A 14,181-nucleotide genomic window follows, 5' to 3' on the forward strand; every position below is an offset into this window, starting at 1 on the left:
ATTCCTGCGCTAAACCCCGATTATAGGCCACACCCCCACTTTAAAGGCTTAACGTGCCATGACCGATTGCAGCGGCAGGGCACCCTCTTCTGCGTCAGGCAAGTCATTTTGGAAGAGGGCATATTAAAGCACTTGAGTACTTTAATATGCATTATTCTTCTAGAGGGCTGTCAGTGACTTACCGTGTACTGTTAGAGAGCAGGGTCTAGAAAACCAAGCTACTGTGAGGCAAGTCTGACGGCCATGATGTAACTATCAGGTGCAAAACAAGACACCCACACCACCACAGGGATACCTTACAGTACCGGCTTGGCTTTCTGATAGGGCCCCCGCTGTTGATTATGTATCAAGTTATTAGAAAACAGGGATGCAGGGATAAGATTGTCAGCCAAGTCCTGTGACAATAGACTGAACTATTATTGGCAGGGGTTTGTTTGTTACAAGATACCTCAAGTCTGCAAGATTTGAGAGAAAATCTGTTTAAAAGCAATTTAAAGCCAAGGATAATTTGTAGTCAAGTGTATTCATATTTTCCAAGTTTTTTTTTTAATAAAGAAATATGTAACTGCTGTAAACTCTTGAGTTCCCCACCTCTGTACAAAGTAAAGGAAATATCATGGCATTAGGCAGGTAGTTAAGTGTTATAACCTATTGATGTGAGCAGGCTGTGATGTAGTCCTATCGCCCTAAACTAGAATACCAATGGACAAGACCATACAGATTACATTACAATAAAACAGAAACTAACTAGAACAGGACACCTGCATCTCTACATGATCACTTTACATAAGGTACTCCTTCATTCTGATGACCGATTGTTTTATTTGGGTGGTGAACAGGTTAGAGCCATTATAATCACCTGCATGATCACTGGACTGAGCATCATTTCTACCACTCAGTTTTACAAGTAATCGTAAAAGGCACCCTGATCCACCCTGCAGAAAATCCAGGTCATTGTCACTAAGTAACCAATCCACATACAAAAAAGTTTGAAACAAAAATTTATTAGACCACAGAACAAAGCTTGTTTCGCCTTGCTTAGAAGCAGGTGTTTGGTCTCTTGGTGGTGAAGCGGGGCTTGTGCTGGCGACGCAGAACTCTGTGAGGCAGAGGGAACTTGATCTTGGAGTCCTGGGTGGGAGAAAAAAAAAATGGCAAGAATTTGTTAATCTCCAAATGTACACAGGGCTTTTCTTAAATCCTAACACCAGCCATCTAGAGATGAACTGGGATATTGATTTAAAGTTACGCCATCAGCACTGTTTTGGCCTTTGGGTCTTTCACTAACCAGCATGTTTGAAACTGCATAGATTGATTGTAATAGACATTGACATAGTATAGTATAACCAATGAGTATACCAATGAGTAGTCAACACTGAACTTATTTTTTTGAAGACCATTTTGCTTCAACAGCATTAGCTCAATTTTTCAGTGAATGTGTATATAAATCAGTGTTAAGGCATCTTAGAAGAGGTAATCAATTTCCATTTTACATAACTTGTTCAAACCCTTAAACCTGTAAAATACTGTTGTGTCACAAAAATGTCAGTTATAAATTAAGCTGGAAACAATGCTTTGTAGGGTAGGACTCCGCTTTTTTCCATGCCACGCAGCAAACTGGCAGTTTCACAACACAGGTTGAAGTATAAAACAAATACATAGATGTGCAAAGAAAAGAGTAATGTTGTACTTACATGGAACTGCTTAATAGCAGGTCTGCGACATTTGTTGGCAGGGATCACCTCAACCTTCATGATCTGAATAGCGTGAGCACGAGCGCGATGGCGTGCACCCATATCACGGTCTGTAAATGGGTAACAATTGTTATTAACATAGCATGTCAACTGAAAAAAAGTTGAACATTTGAGGGCTGAATTAAGCTAGAGCCAAGCATGGCAGTGTTCAGACAGCAAGAACTTACAGCACTGGGTTACTGCAGCAGCAGTAGTCAGGTCTCTGTATTCCCTGTACATGTTGTGTGTTCCACTGCGAGAGTCATAACGCAGCCAGATACCAAAGTTCTTCACCTTCAGAGGAGATTTCTCAAACACCTGCAGAGTTGAACAGAACACAGCAATGAGAGAAGCCAAAAGTTACATCTATCAGACTTGTGCACATGAATGGGTTTTTGTAAACCAGACTAACAGAAAGATGTAATACCTTAATATTCACTGTCAGGAGCACATCAGCTCTTGAAAGGCGACAAGGTACAGATGATATGCGCACATCAGACAAGGTCAATACACAGGAAAGATAATGACCTTTGGGTTATATGTGCAAAGCTGTAACCAGCTCTAAAACCTAGACAAGACAATGCTAACCTCATACAGAAGCAAAAAAGCTCTGTGCCTAGGGCTCAAACACACAAAACAATGCTCTAATAAAAGCGACTGTTAGCAGTCAAAGTAACTGGAAACAGCAAGGAAGTCTCTATTCTCACTTTGCAGAAATGCTTTGTTTTGCATAAACAAAACAAAATAGTTTGGCACCCTTATAGCTCAAACCTACACATGGAGGTACAGAGCGAGACAATGACAATTTATGCTGTTCCTCCATACAGCCGTGCGGTGGACCATCAAGATTAGTCTGTTGCACAGATTCATGCAGTTTAAGAGTATTAATACGTGCAAGTACAAAAGTGGTAATACTAGAAAGTACTTTCTACATGTATTGCGGCAGCATAAAACGCAACTGCTCCATCTAAAAAGTAGTCTACATTGCTAGAATTGCCAGGCAAGCTGTTGTCCAACAAGTTGCCCTCAATGCCATGCACTGGTAGTGTACTTTCAGATTCCTACTAATGCACCACATATACGCACTTTTCTTTCCAGCAATCAAAGAAACCTATACAGATTCCGGGAATCAAAGTAACCTGTGGTAGTCAAGCAGTAATTTACATATGACTTAACATACGTTAGAACATATGGTACAAGTTTACCTGTCCGCAGTAAACAATCTCTCCAGAGGCCTTCTTCATCTTCTTAAGCTGGGAGACGAAGTACCAGAAGCGAGACTTGGCAACAACATGGTTGGGTGCGAAGATTCGCATGCGGTATAGAGGTGGGGATGGAACCTTTGCGGTGGGCAGGCTGCGCCCGATGACCTTATACTCCCTTAGCTAAAAGGAAAAACAAAAAAAAATAGTTTATACAATAGCCTTAATGTCCACCATAGCAGCTCATCAGAAATGGCTTCCACTGTAGTTCCTTCTGTTTCACTTTCAAGAACATACAAGCTCAAGAAAGGCGACAAGGTACCGTTAATTTCTGCACAACAGACAAGATCATCACAGTGAGATACAATGATCTTTGGGTTTTGTGTGCATTATTATAGAGGCATCCTTGGGGAGCAGGGCCCTCTACCTATTGTATCCCCCCAGTATCCCCCTGAACATATACATTGAGAAGCGCTGCGTAAACTGGTGCCACTATATAAATATTAGAACTTACTAGGAAATAAAAACGAGCATTATTCATTTTATACTCTGACAGAAGCACTTGAAAGGCATGCGTCACATCACAAGTTTAGTTACATACATGATAATATGAATAAAATAATCTCCCCAACCGAACAGGCACGTTAACCGATTTCACACTTTAAAAGGTAGTAGTAGATGAAGCTCGCTGGGCATTAACCAAGCTTCCCAAAGTGTCTATTTTGCCCTGTATTAACAAGTATTTATGACCCCTTAACACGAAGGGAGCCCGCTTTTACATTACACCATGCCTGTCTGACTCGATGGAATCCAGTGAGGTGACCCGCCAGCTATTACCCCCAAGCCCACCACACGAACGGCCCATGCATACTGACATACCGGGTCCCAAATCTTGCCTAGAAACTCGGTTTTGGACAGACTGTAAAATGCTAAACGCCCACCTTGTGCTTAATTTATACCCTCGCACGTAAATGCCGTCCCATCCCTGCTCTATCAGGTTCCTGCCCGGAGCCGCATGGCCGTGCGAAATCCGCCATGATGAAGGCCGCAAACAGACAGCCCACTAAAAGCTTGCTAAAAACACAGATTACCCCTCCCTATGCAGCTCATGGATACCGGGCTCTTGTAGGGGAACCTTCGCCCCAACACTTATACGCGAACAGTGCCACTAGGCCCTCGGTAATACCAATTTCTAGAGTTATTCTTACAGTGCCCGACGCCTTCATGCTGCCTCGATGCCTGCCAACAAGCGAAAGGAAGTGCTCCGGCAGGGGCCGCTAGACGTCACTCTTCTAGTGGCTTCCGATTGGCTAACGCAGAAAGAGAGGCGCGTCTGAATTGGATAAAATAACTGTCCGTCAAACGCCCTCTAAGGCTGTGTGGGGACGTTAGACGGCGTTATAGAGCGTAACGTGTGTCACTAGGCCTTCGGTACACTGTGATTGGTGGAAAATACAGAATAGCAGTGAGATTGTACAGGATGAACTATTCTATATATATATATATATATATATATATATATATATATGTATATACAGTATATGAAAAGGCTCCATTACAGGGTTATGCATCGTGCAAAGCAACATTGACATTATCCCACTGTTATAATGCGAACGGTAAATAAATTATAAAAGGTTCTTGCGTCCGTGATCTGTCTTTTGTAAATGTTTTCTCGCTACATTGTAGTATGCATTTTTCAAGTAGTATCCGTGGAATTGTTATACTAAACAGGCAGTGTTCAGTATCCCCCACTTTCTGAAAGTTTTGGCGGGTGCTACATAACTTTATACGTTACGACGCTAGCTTCTGAGGATACTGAGACCAAACTGGGTATGCCCCACTGCACCCTACGTGCGAATAATACGTAGCACCTGGCCGCACATATCCAGCCCTCTGCCTCACTTATGTCATCATGCCCTCGCTGGATCCCACAGCAGCTTCATCATCGCCAGTACAGTCCTGAACCATAGTACTTATTTTAGGTACCTGGGTTCCACCCTAGTCAGGTGAGAGTACTTTCCAATGCAGTTTTGTTATGATGAGATGGCCCCTTTACGTGACTGGAGTATATAGAATTTAATATAATTTGATGGCAGACAAGAACCATTTGGCCCATCTTGTCATTTAAATGTAAACATTGACATATTTATCCTGGTTGTTGCCGTAGGGTTAACCCAGGGAGCACCCCAAGCAGAACCCTCCTCACAGTGGAGCAAAGGACATCATATCACATGCTCCGTATCTTAAAGGCTCATGCAGCACAGACCTCATATTGTAAATGGACACTATGACTGCCTGCTTTCATGCCACTAAAAGTGTGCCAACAGATTGCCAGCAGATGTATAGCTAGATCCGCAGACTAGAACACAGGAAAAACTGTCCGATCCCTGGTGTGATGCAAGGATCAGACATTACGCCGTTAATACTAACTGATGCCAGAAGGACTTTATATTTGTAACATTAACAAGCCGTCATCGTGCTCCTTGAATCTGTTTCATGTGGTACGGCTCATAGTTCTACAAGTCATTAACAACCATTATATATATGATAATGCTCTGGAAAATAGCCCTCATCTTATATTCAAGGCCATCTTTTAATCAGACCTCAAACAGAGGTCTGCCTATAAGACTAAGCGCCAGATCCCTTGCAGCGCTGCAGGAGATCTGGATCCTCCTCTCTGGTAACCTCCACTGCTGTCAGCACTTCCTCTGGGGGCTTCTATGACAGAGGCGTGACATGACCTTCCAGTGCTCCATCATAGAAGCCCCCGGCGGAAGTGCTGGCAGCAGTGGAGGTTGCCTGCATAGCGCAGACATTCACCAGCTGCCAGAGAGGAGGATCCTTCGCAGCGCTGCACAGGACATGGATCCTCCTCCGTGGCAGCCGGTGAACGTCTGCGCGATGCACACAGTCAATCTCCGCTGCTGCCGGCACTTCTATGTCTGAGCACCGGCATGACGGCCTTCCAGTGCTCAGTCATAGAAGCCCGGGGGGAACTAACGGGCAGCAGAGAGGACACCAGAAGTATTGTGGAAATGTCACAATTTTTATCATACCAGAAATTATTTATAGATGCTCTTTAATCAGTTTGGAGAAAGTTTAGCATTAAGGAACTATTCAGCCGAACATCTCTGTGCACGTAATATACTTTCCGCCAGTGCTGGGGGTGTGTGCAGACCACCTGCGCACGAAACTCTCCCACTGATTCAGCTTCTTAGTGTTAAGATTGGGCAGCTGCATATTGTTTTGTTTGTTTCTTAGGAATGCATATTGAATAGTACTATAATATGCATTCTTCTGTTGAAGGCCTGTCAGGGACACTAAACTGTTCCTTTATGTTTCCCTCTCTTACTATGGACGGCAAGAACCACTCAGCTTCCACTAGTGAGGAGCAGATGCTTAACGAATGAGAAGGCACAATGCAAAAGCTCACATATTATATATAAAGGGATATACACTATAGGAACCTATAGATTAATCAATACACGTTAATAAACTTATTGATGCCTGACTCGTTTGCGTCTTGTAAAGTATCGATACTTTGAAAGATCGTGACTCTATTTATCGGTATTCTGCCGGCCTCACGTACGTGCGAATCTGCGATCATTCATTCTACGGATTCTCGTCACGTGCGCAGACAGTGACGTTGAATTTCTGAGACGGAAGTCACTTCCGGTGTACAGGCGCTAGTTATGTTGAGGAGGTAGTGAGTGGGGTAAGATAGTGCTGGCGTGAAGTTAGCGTGTTATATATACGCGTGCGTGGAACAAGCTTTGCTGAAGAAAAAAAAAAGCATTTTAATTAACCATGGTTTTTTTTCCGGAAGAAATAGGTGCAAGGGCTTAATTTAATTGCAATAACAAAAAACTCGTGATATCCAGAGAGGAGAATAACACTGCATTCCCTTACAGAGTACTCAGAGCTAAAATTCGGAGTTAGACTATAGCATGAACGGCCATATGAATTCCACTGACATTTCATAATCTACTAGATCTGTTACAGAGATCCCCACCCTTTACGAACCAGCCTCTGTCTCTTATTCCTTTACAAACCCTGCATCAATATATTGTGCATGGGGACAACACCGAGAAGCAACCTTGTTCCATATATATATATATATATATATTTATTTAATTAATGTAATGGGAAATAAAAGGAGAGCGAGCAGGGATTGTTGTATTTTAGGTTAGCATATCAGTGGTGCAGAATAGCACAACGTTTCAGTCCCAATTTATTCATATTTCTGTCAGTGGTGTGCCGGGTTACTACGTGTATATAACATAGCCGAGTGCAGAGCTTTTGGATGTTTATTATGTGCACTTGCCTTTTGAGCATCATATGCGTTTGTTTAGCAGCCGCAGCCTGGGTGCAGTGAGGTCAGTAGCTATCAGTCCAAAATCTCACAGGACTTTGCAAATAGTCTATTCACCAAGCCAATAGATGGTTCAGTGAATAAACTATTTCTTTGCTGAGTCCTGTGAGTGTGTGACTATTTTGGACTGATATATATATATATATATATATATATATATATATATATATATATATATATATATATAATGAAGAGTGCAAACTATGAATCTCTTTCCAAACGCATATATATACCCTTTTGTCTGATGTATTCATTTTTAATTTCTGACGCATGAGAACTTTTATTTGGTGATACATAGCTATAGCCGAAGTGCTATGCTAAAACCTCTGCCTTTTATCTATCCCATGTCTTACTGTAGTTTGCTTGCTCTGCTGATAAACTAAATGCAAATAATGCAATGCGTTTCAGTGAATTGTGTTCATTTCTGTCTCTCAAGGAAAAAGAAAATGCATCCTACTCCACTATATTCACACGTCGGTTGTGGTAATTTTAAAGATGTTTATGACCCAGCTGAAGACACATTTCTTTTAATTGATGCTCTAGAGAAAGATGCATTGGAGCTAAAGGATAGGTATGTTTCCCTACCAAGATTCTCAATAAATACTTTCAGAAATTGTGTCACGTGTTTATGATGAAAGTCATGCATAATCTTTAGTACCAGCAAGCACATGGAAATGTTTCATTTAAATGACTAGATTTTCTAATTATTTGTCTGAGCTTTGTCAGTAGCTTTTATTTAATAAAAGTGAGTTTTAGATGTATTGCCCAAAAAAAAGAATAAAGCCTGCATAAAAATGGAGTGGTAAATCTCTGTTACATGTAAAATATTTAACACTTCTTTATCATCTCACAGAGTTAATATCTGCCTTGAAGTGGGTTGTGGATCTGGTGTTGTGTCTGCATTTGTAGCATCTCTAGTTGGACCTACTGCTTTGTACCTGTAAGTATAAGTATACAAGGGTATTCACTTACCCGCCATGCTGTGTTCTTGTGACTTTGAAGAGTTATGCAGAGAGCGACTAATCATCTGACGTATTTGCCACCTTTACGCAAGCCACGTAATTGTCTCAAATATGGCAAACTATGTCTTTATTTACAGCCATACTGTGGCTTCATTTTCGGAGTGCTGATGTTAGCTCAGGCCAATTCCTCCCCTTACGTCCCCTTTAAGCAAGCCTTAATTGCTCTTTTGCAATTCTAAATAACCACTAAAGAAAATGATTACATTGGTCATTGAATGTGGTATATTGAAGGATGCTTGACGAAGATTAAGTTTTAAAGTTTGTTTATTTGTTTCTAGATGTACAGATATTAACCCACTGGCGGCTTTATGTACACTGGAGACTGCACAAGCCAACAGAGTACAAATCGAGCCAATAGTGACCGACTTGGTAAGATGCTTTTCTTTGCAATCCCAATTGTGTGTTTGATATATGTAGTCTATCTTTTTTTATGGATCAGGCACCCCGGTTTCCATGTTTAACTGTACATGATCTAGTGTCAAACAAACCTGCGGGATTTATTCATGCATGGGTCTATTTAAAAAAAAAAAACCATCCAGGGATGATCTAGAACCTGGGACTATATCTGAGAGATGTGTGTCCCTGCAGGATGTATATGATGGCAGAAAAGCCACATTTTTAATACATTTTTAATACATGAAAGTGTTATTGATATTTATTTGTATATTCCCTGGACAGGTTACAGGATTGCTGCCAAGGTTACAGGGACAGGTTGATCTGCTTGTTTTTAACCCTCCCTATGTGGTAACCCCCTCTGAAGAGGTACATTTTATCAGCTGTTGCCCTTTTATAAGAGATGCATGTTTCAAACATCTGTGAGAAAGTTGAGAGTAATTGTTTGTGAAGTTTGAAGTTCACTAGAGATACCTCAATGTCAATTTGCATTTGAGAAGCGGGTAGAGGGTATGATATAAGATCAGGGGAAGGGTATAAAAAAAGAGTGCATTACATAACATTTATTTATGTAGCGCCAGCAGATTCCATACAGCAGATTCAGTGGTATAATTTAACAAGCTGTTTTAACAACCATGTTAACGTGTGTGATGTTCTGTTTGGCTTTAGAGTACATTGTAGCTACAATCTAATGTTTAGTACAACTTCATCACTGCAGTCCTGCATGACATTCTCTGCTTCCTTCCACTCCTAGGTAGGAAGTCATGGTATAGAAGCTGCATGGGCTGGAGGCAAGAATGGCCGTGAGGTCATGGATAAATTATTTCCTTTAGTTCCTAAACTACTTTCTGCTTCAGGAGTCTTTTATTTACTTGTTTTAAAAGAGAACAATCCTGGTAAGTTTGCTTGCTGTTATGTTTCAAAACCAAGAAGCAGTTGCTAATTGTGGACTGAGATGGCAGTATTTTTAAGGGAAAATACCTGTCCTGCAGGAAGACCGACCTCTTTTAACTTAATAGCTTGTTACGCTGGTTAGCAGGCATGAGTGCCCTCTCTGGAGAAGCACTGGCAGGGTTCAGTCCTGGCACACTTATGTATGCCGCTAATGCACCCAGTGCTGCTGCCTTACAGGAGAAACAAAATGATTTCCCTTTCTGATTCATTCAACAAGATTTTATTATAAAGTGGCAATGAATTCCTCCATGCTATTTAACAGAATTACAAACATTTTCCATGACTACTTTGGCACTTACAACAGGGCTCGACAAATCCCAGGCGCCAGGTCGCCATGGCGACAGAGAATTTTGTCCTGGCGCCTAGGTTTTGTCAGCCTCTTACATCCAGAAAAAATTGTGGCTGTAAGAGGCTGAGTCACCACATGGGGGCGCTGTTCCTGTCTGCCCAGAAGTCTGGGCAGACAGCACAGCCACTCCGAGCCCGCCCCCAAGCCTGAGATCACTCCCACGGAGTGATCCTGTAGGCTGAAAACGCGGTTGCTGGAAAAGCAGCAATCGTGTTTTCAGCTGCCACAGGCAGCCTCAGGGAAGGGGTTTGTGTGTTGATTGGGTCCCCACACAAGTCTGGGGACCTCACCCAACACCCCCCAGCTGCCTGATCGCTCCATGGGAGCGACAGCGCAGCGTTAACCCCTTCAATGCCGCGATCGCGGCATTTAGGGGTTAATTCCCGTTTTGGGGGCTTTGCTGCTGGTGGTCTGCCTGGAAGCCCAGGCAGACCAGCAACAGCAAAAACGAGCCCCCACAAGCCCTTTGATGACTTCTGTAGGTATGGAAGCCTACAGCAGTCATCAAAGAGACTCCCTCTGCAATGGCTGGTCTATAGACCAGCAATTGAGTCCCAGCTGCCAGAGGCAGCTTCAGTGACAGGGGGAGAGGGTTCTTTGGTCTCCACATGAGTGTGGAGACCAGCCCCAACACCCCCCTGCTGCCTGATCGCTCCCTGAGAGCGACAGTGCAGCATTAACCCCTTCAATGCCGCGATCGCGGCGTTTTAGGGGTTAACTCCCGTTTTGTAAGGGGCTCTGCTGCCGGTGGTCTGCCTGGAAGCCCAGGCAGACCAGCAACAGCAAAAAAACGAGCCCCCACAAGCCCTTTGATGATTCCTGTAGGCATAGAAGCCTACAGCAGTCATCATAGACTCCCCCCTGCAGTGGCTGGTCTATAGACCAGCAATTGCTTCCCAGCTGCCAGAGGCACCTTCAGGGACAGGGTGAGAGGGTTCTTTGGTCTCCACATGAGTGTGGAGACCAGCCCCAACACCCCCTGCTGCCTGATCACTCCATGAGAGCGACAGTGCAGCGTTAACCCCTTCAATGCCACAATTGTGTATGACACATTCGTGGCATTGCAGGGGTTAACATTTGTCCCCACAAGCTTGTGGGGACTAAATATCTGTCAATGCTGTGCTCCAATGGAACATCAGCATCGAAAGAGTTAAAAAAATGAAAAAATGTATTTAAAAAAACAAACAAACAGCACTGACCTGAAAGTCCAGGGTGCTTCCAGGTCAAACGCTGTGAGTTTAGTAAGTGGGCTGATGATGATCGGATCACTCCTGACCAACTGTTAGTTTAAAAAAATCCTGGCTCCTAACTTTTTTACCTGGCGCCTAGATTCACAACAAATTTGTCAAGCCCTGACTTACAATATCATGTATCCTTCGGTCAGTGATAGTTTCTCTCTTTTTTTCTCTTTTATTTGCAGATGAGATTGTAGCGAGAATGAAGATGTATGAATTAGAAGGCTCCAAAGTGCTTTCTAGACAAGCAGGCAGAGAACATCTAACTATTTTAAAATTTAGGAAATTACTTGCATCACACTAAGCCGAATGTATGCTGTGAAGAGCAAGACAAGGATCTCACGCTAAATGCTAGAAAAGCCTGAAATATTGTCGGCTAGCATTTGAAGATGCTGATTATTAGAATATTTATTCCTCTGTGAGGAAATGAAATAATGGCATGAAATGATTCTAATTGAATAGGCATTTGGAAGTATTTTTATTTGTGCTTGTTGGGAACTGCAGTTACCTTTGTATGTACTTGCCTAAAATGTTACCACCTGGAGAAAAAAAAACAGCCGCAGTGTCCCATTAACCAGCACGATCATATGAGCCACCTACCTAAATATGCTTTGTTTTTGTGATTGCATTGTTTGTTTGTTTTTTGTAAAAATGAAAATACATTGATATTTACTTTTTTAAATGACTTTTTCAGTAAACTGCTTTCTGTTTTACTTATTCTTTGCATTAGTTAACTATACATGTATTATTCAGTGCAAAGGGATATTTTAATTTGCTGTCTTTATTAACCCCTTAGCAACCAGTGGCATACTATGACCCTGCAGAACAGTCACTTAATGACGGAGAATGTTAAATTATCTCCTGCGCTATTTTGCCTATTTCCTCCATATTATTATTATTATCTTTTATTTATATAGCGCCAACAATCTTTGCAGCGCTTAATACAATACATATATTCAAAGGGTATGACAAGACAAGAATTGACAGACTAGGTTCTAGCAGCTAAGATGATATGCTTCTCTGAAGAAGTGGGTTTTGAGATGTTTATTGAATGTTGGAAGGGAGGGTGAATGCTGAAGGTTCGGTGGAAGTAGATTTCAGAGATATGGGGCAAAAACATCCAAAAACTTTATTTGACATGGAGGATGTTAAATAAAGTAAAAAAAAAACAACAAAAAAACCCCCCGATGTTTTAATGTAATCCCTGTGCGGCCGCACACCCGTAAAGGCCGGCCCTGGCGGGGGCTTCCCGGCCCCTTAGAGTGGCGGACCCGGTCGCAGTTGCAGCTGGCTTAAGGGGCAGGTGCTTTACCCCATGTAAAGGAAAAAATGGGCGGGGAGCGGGGTGTGTCAAGACCCCGCTCCCGCGACCCGGAGGATTCGGGTCTTGACCCGGAGAACCGGAGGAGCAGCGCTTCCAGGGTATGGAGATAAGTGGTTAGTGGAGCAGATAGATAGTAAAATATAACACACAGTGACAGGCATGACATGAATTTTACCAAATAAAGTGGAAAAAATGCTACATATCCCAGTTTGGGCATTCCTAGGCTATCAAGCACAGACAGACAGGCAATTCTGGCGCAGAAACAGGAAAATAATAATAATAATACATAAAACAATAACAGATAATTATGGAGATCTCTTATTATGTACTTTCCTGAATGGGTCTTAACAAACAAGATTAATATTGAAAATTAGTTCCAATATAAACTAAACTGGGAGGGGATCAGAGGGTGTTATCCCAAAATAAAGCAAAGCCATAATAGAGATTTTTTTGTGGAAATGACGAATTTAGCACTAATGTGTGTAAAGTAGTACAAATGAAACCAATTTGGGGTTAATGTGCAATGCTTTCAACGTTTACATTTTTTTTTAATCAAGGGTATGAAATGGTTAATTGGTAAATAGCTTACATCAGTAAATATTACTAGATTTGAAATATGAAAAGCAAATCCGATTCGTACCAAACACCTAGAAGTGATCCGACTGTGAAAATACTTGGTGCTAGTACCTTGTAAAACATTTGCAGCTGCCTCAGTATGACTAGCAGAGTGGCGCAGCGGAAGCGTGCTGGGCCCATAACCCAGAGGTCGATGGATCGAAACCATCCTCTGCTAAATATTTTTTTTTTCCTATTTTTCTGGACCGTTAAATTATTTTAATGACCGTTTATTGCACTCGCTTAGTAAACCATTTTACTGAGTAAATTAATTTTCTTTTACAAATGAACATGCTGGACGCGGCAAACGAGCATTATGCGATGACGCGTAAGGCCGCAGGCGTGTCTCTCGGCAGTGGAGCGCGTTCTCGCGTTACTGCTGTTGGTGTGCAGGCATAGCAATCGCGCGTTGTAGGTCTTCACCCGTCTTGCTGTGGCGGTTGGTTTTAAATGCAATTGTTCCCGTTTTCCGACATCTTTGTATCTATGACAATGTCAGGATTCTATACAGCTTGGGTATCAAGCTCTGCTTGGGCCGAGCGATTCCTTCCTGGCCTCTTTTCCCCGTGAATGTACCCCGTGTAGTGGGCCACGGTATGTGCATCCCACATGCCCTACCTAAGCTGTGTGCTACAACACACAGGACTCGGCTATATTACCCAGGAGAGCCTGAGAGGGATGCGGCGGTAACCGTTACACTGTGAGGCAGTATCGCTTATAACCCGGCGCCGCGGTTTCGATAGTCACCGTAGCGTTATTGCCGGAGAGATATTTGCGCGGCTGTTGACACATATGAGAAAAAAAATACATCTATACGTATCACTTCTCGCCACACTGTGATATATATAGATAGATTTTAGTTTAGATATTAGATTTGCGTGGGTACCCCTCGGGAGTGTAACGGAAGTAATGCGTGGCGGACATGCGCAGAAGATGCATACCTTCATTGGTATTGTAAATGTATCAAACACACGTGGGTGTC

The 14,181-nt window shown here is 42.5% G+C and overlaps 2 protein-coding genes and 2 non-coding genes across 4 annotated transcripts; 1 reads left to right on the forward strand and 3 right to left on the reverse strand.

Annotated features, from left to right (window-relative positions):
• Positions 1 to 988: 988 nt before the first annotated feature.
• RPL18A (ribosomal protein L18a) lies at positions 989 to 4,225 on the reverse strand. Its single transcript, XM_053462044.1, has 5 exons — positions 4,144 to 4,225; positions 2,939 to 3,118; positions 1,922 to 2,051; positions 1,695 to 1,804; positions 989 to 1,131 (listed from the first exon to the last, which is right to left on the reverse strand). Exons 1-5 carry the CDS (start codon positions 4,159 to 4,161, stop codon positions 1,039 to 1,041), a joined length of 531 nt encoding a protein of 176 aa, XP_053318019.1. The 5' UTR covers positions 4,162 to 4,225; the 3' UTR covers positions 989 to 1,038.
• On the reverse strand, positions 2,150 to 2,281 carry LOC128492962 (small nucleolar RNA SNORA68). The gene has a single exon (XR_008354171.1). It is a non-coding gene; the product is annotated as a small nucleolar RNA SNORA68 (small nucleolar RNA).
• Positions 3,196 to 3,326, reverse strand: LOC128492964 (small nucleolar RNA SNORA68). The gene has a single exon (XR_008354172.1). It is a non-coding gene; the product is annotated as a small nucleolar RNA SNORA68 (small nucleolar RNA).
• A 2,375-nt stretch (positions 4,226 to 6,600) lies between the features above and the next one.
• On the forward strand, positions 6,601 to 11,952 carry N6AMT1 (N-6 adenine-specific DNA methyltransferase 1). The gene is made up of 7 exons (XM_053462043.1): positions 6,601 to 6,650; positions 7,744 to 7,878; positions 8,161 to 8,247; positions 8,608 to 8,698; positions 9,008 to 9,091; positions 9,477 to 9,618; positions 11,446 to 11,952. The coding sequence occupies exons 2-7, from the start codon at positions 7,754 to 7,756 to the stop codon at positions 11,562 to 11,564; spliced, it is 648 nt and encodes a 215-aa protein (XP_053318018.1). The 5' UTR covers positions 6,601 to 6,650; positions 7,744 to 7,753; the 3' UTR covers positions 11,565 to 11,952.
• Positions 11,953 to 14,181: the final 2,229 nt, after the last annotated feature.

This window comes from Spea bombifrons, chromosome 4, assembly GCF_027358695.1.
Source record: "Spea bombifrons isolate aSpeBom1 chromosome 4, aSpeBom1.2.pri, whole genome shotgun sequence".
In the NCBI taxonomy this organism is placed as follows: Eukaryota; Metazoa; Chordata; class Amphibia; order Anura; family Pelobatidae; genus Spea; species Spea bombifrons.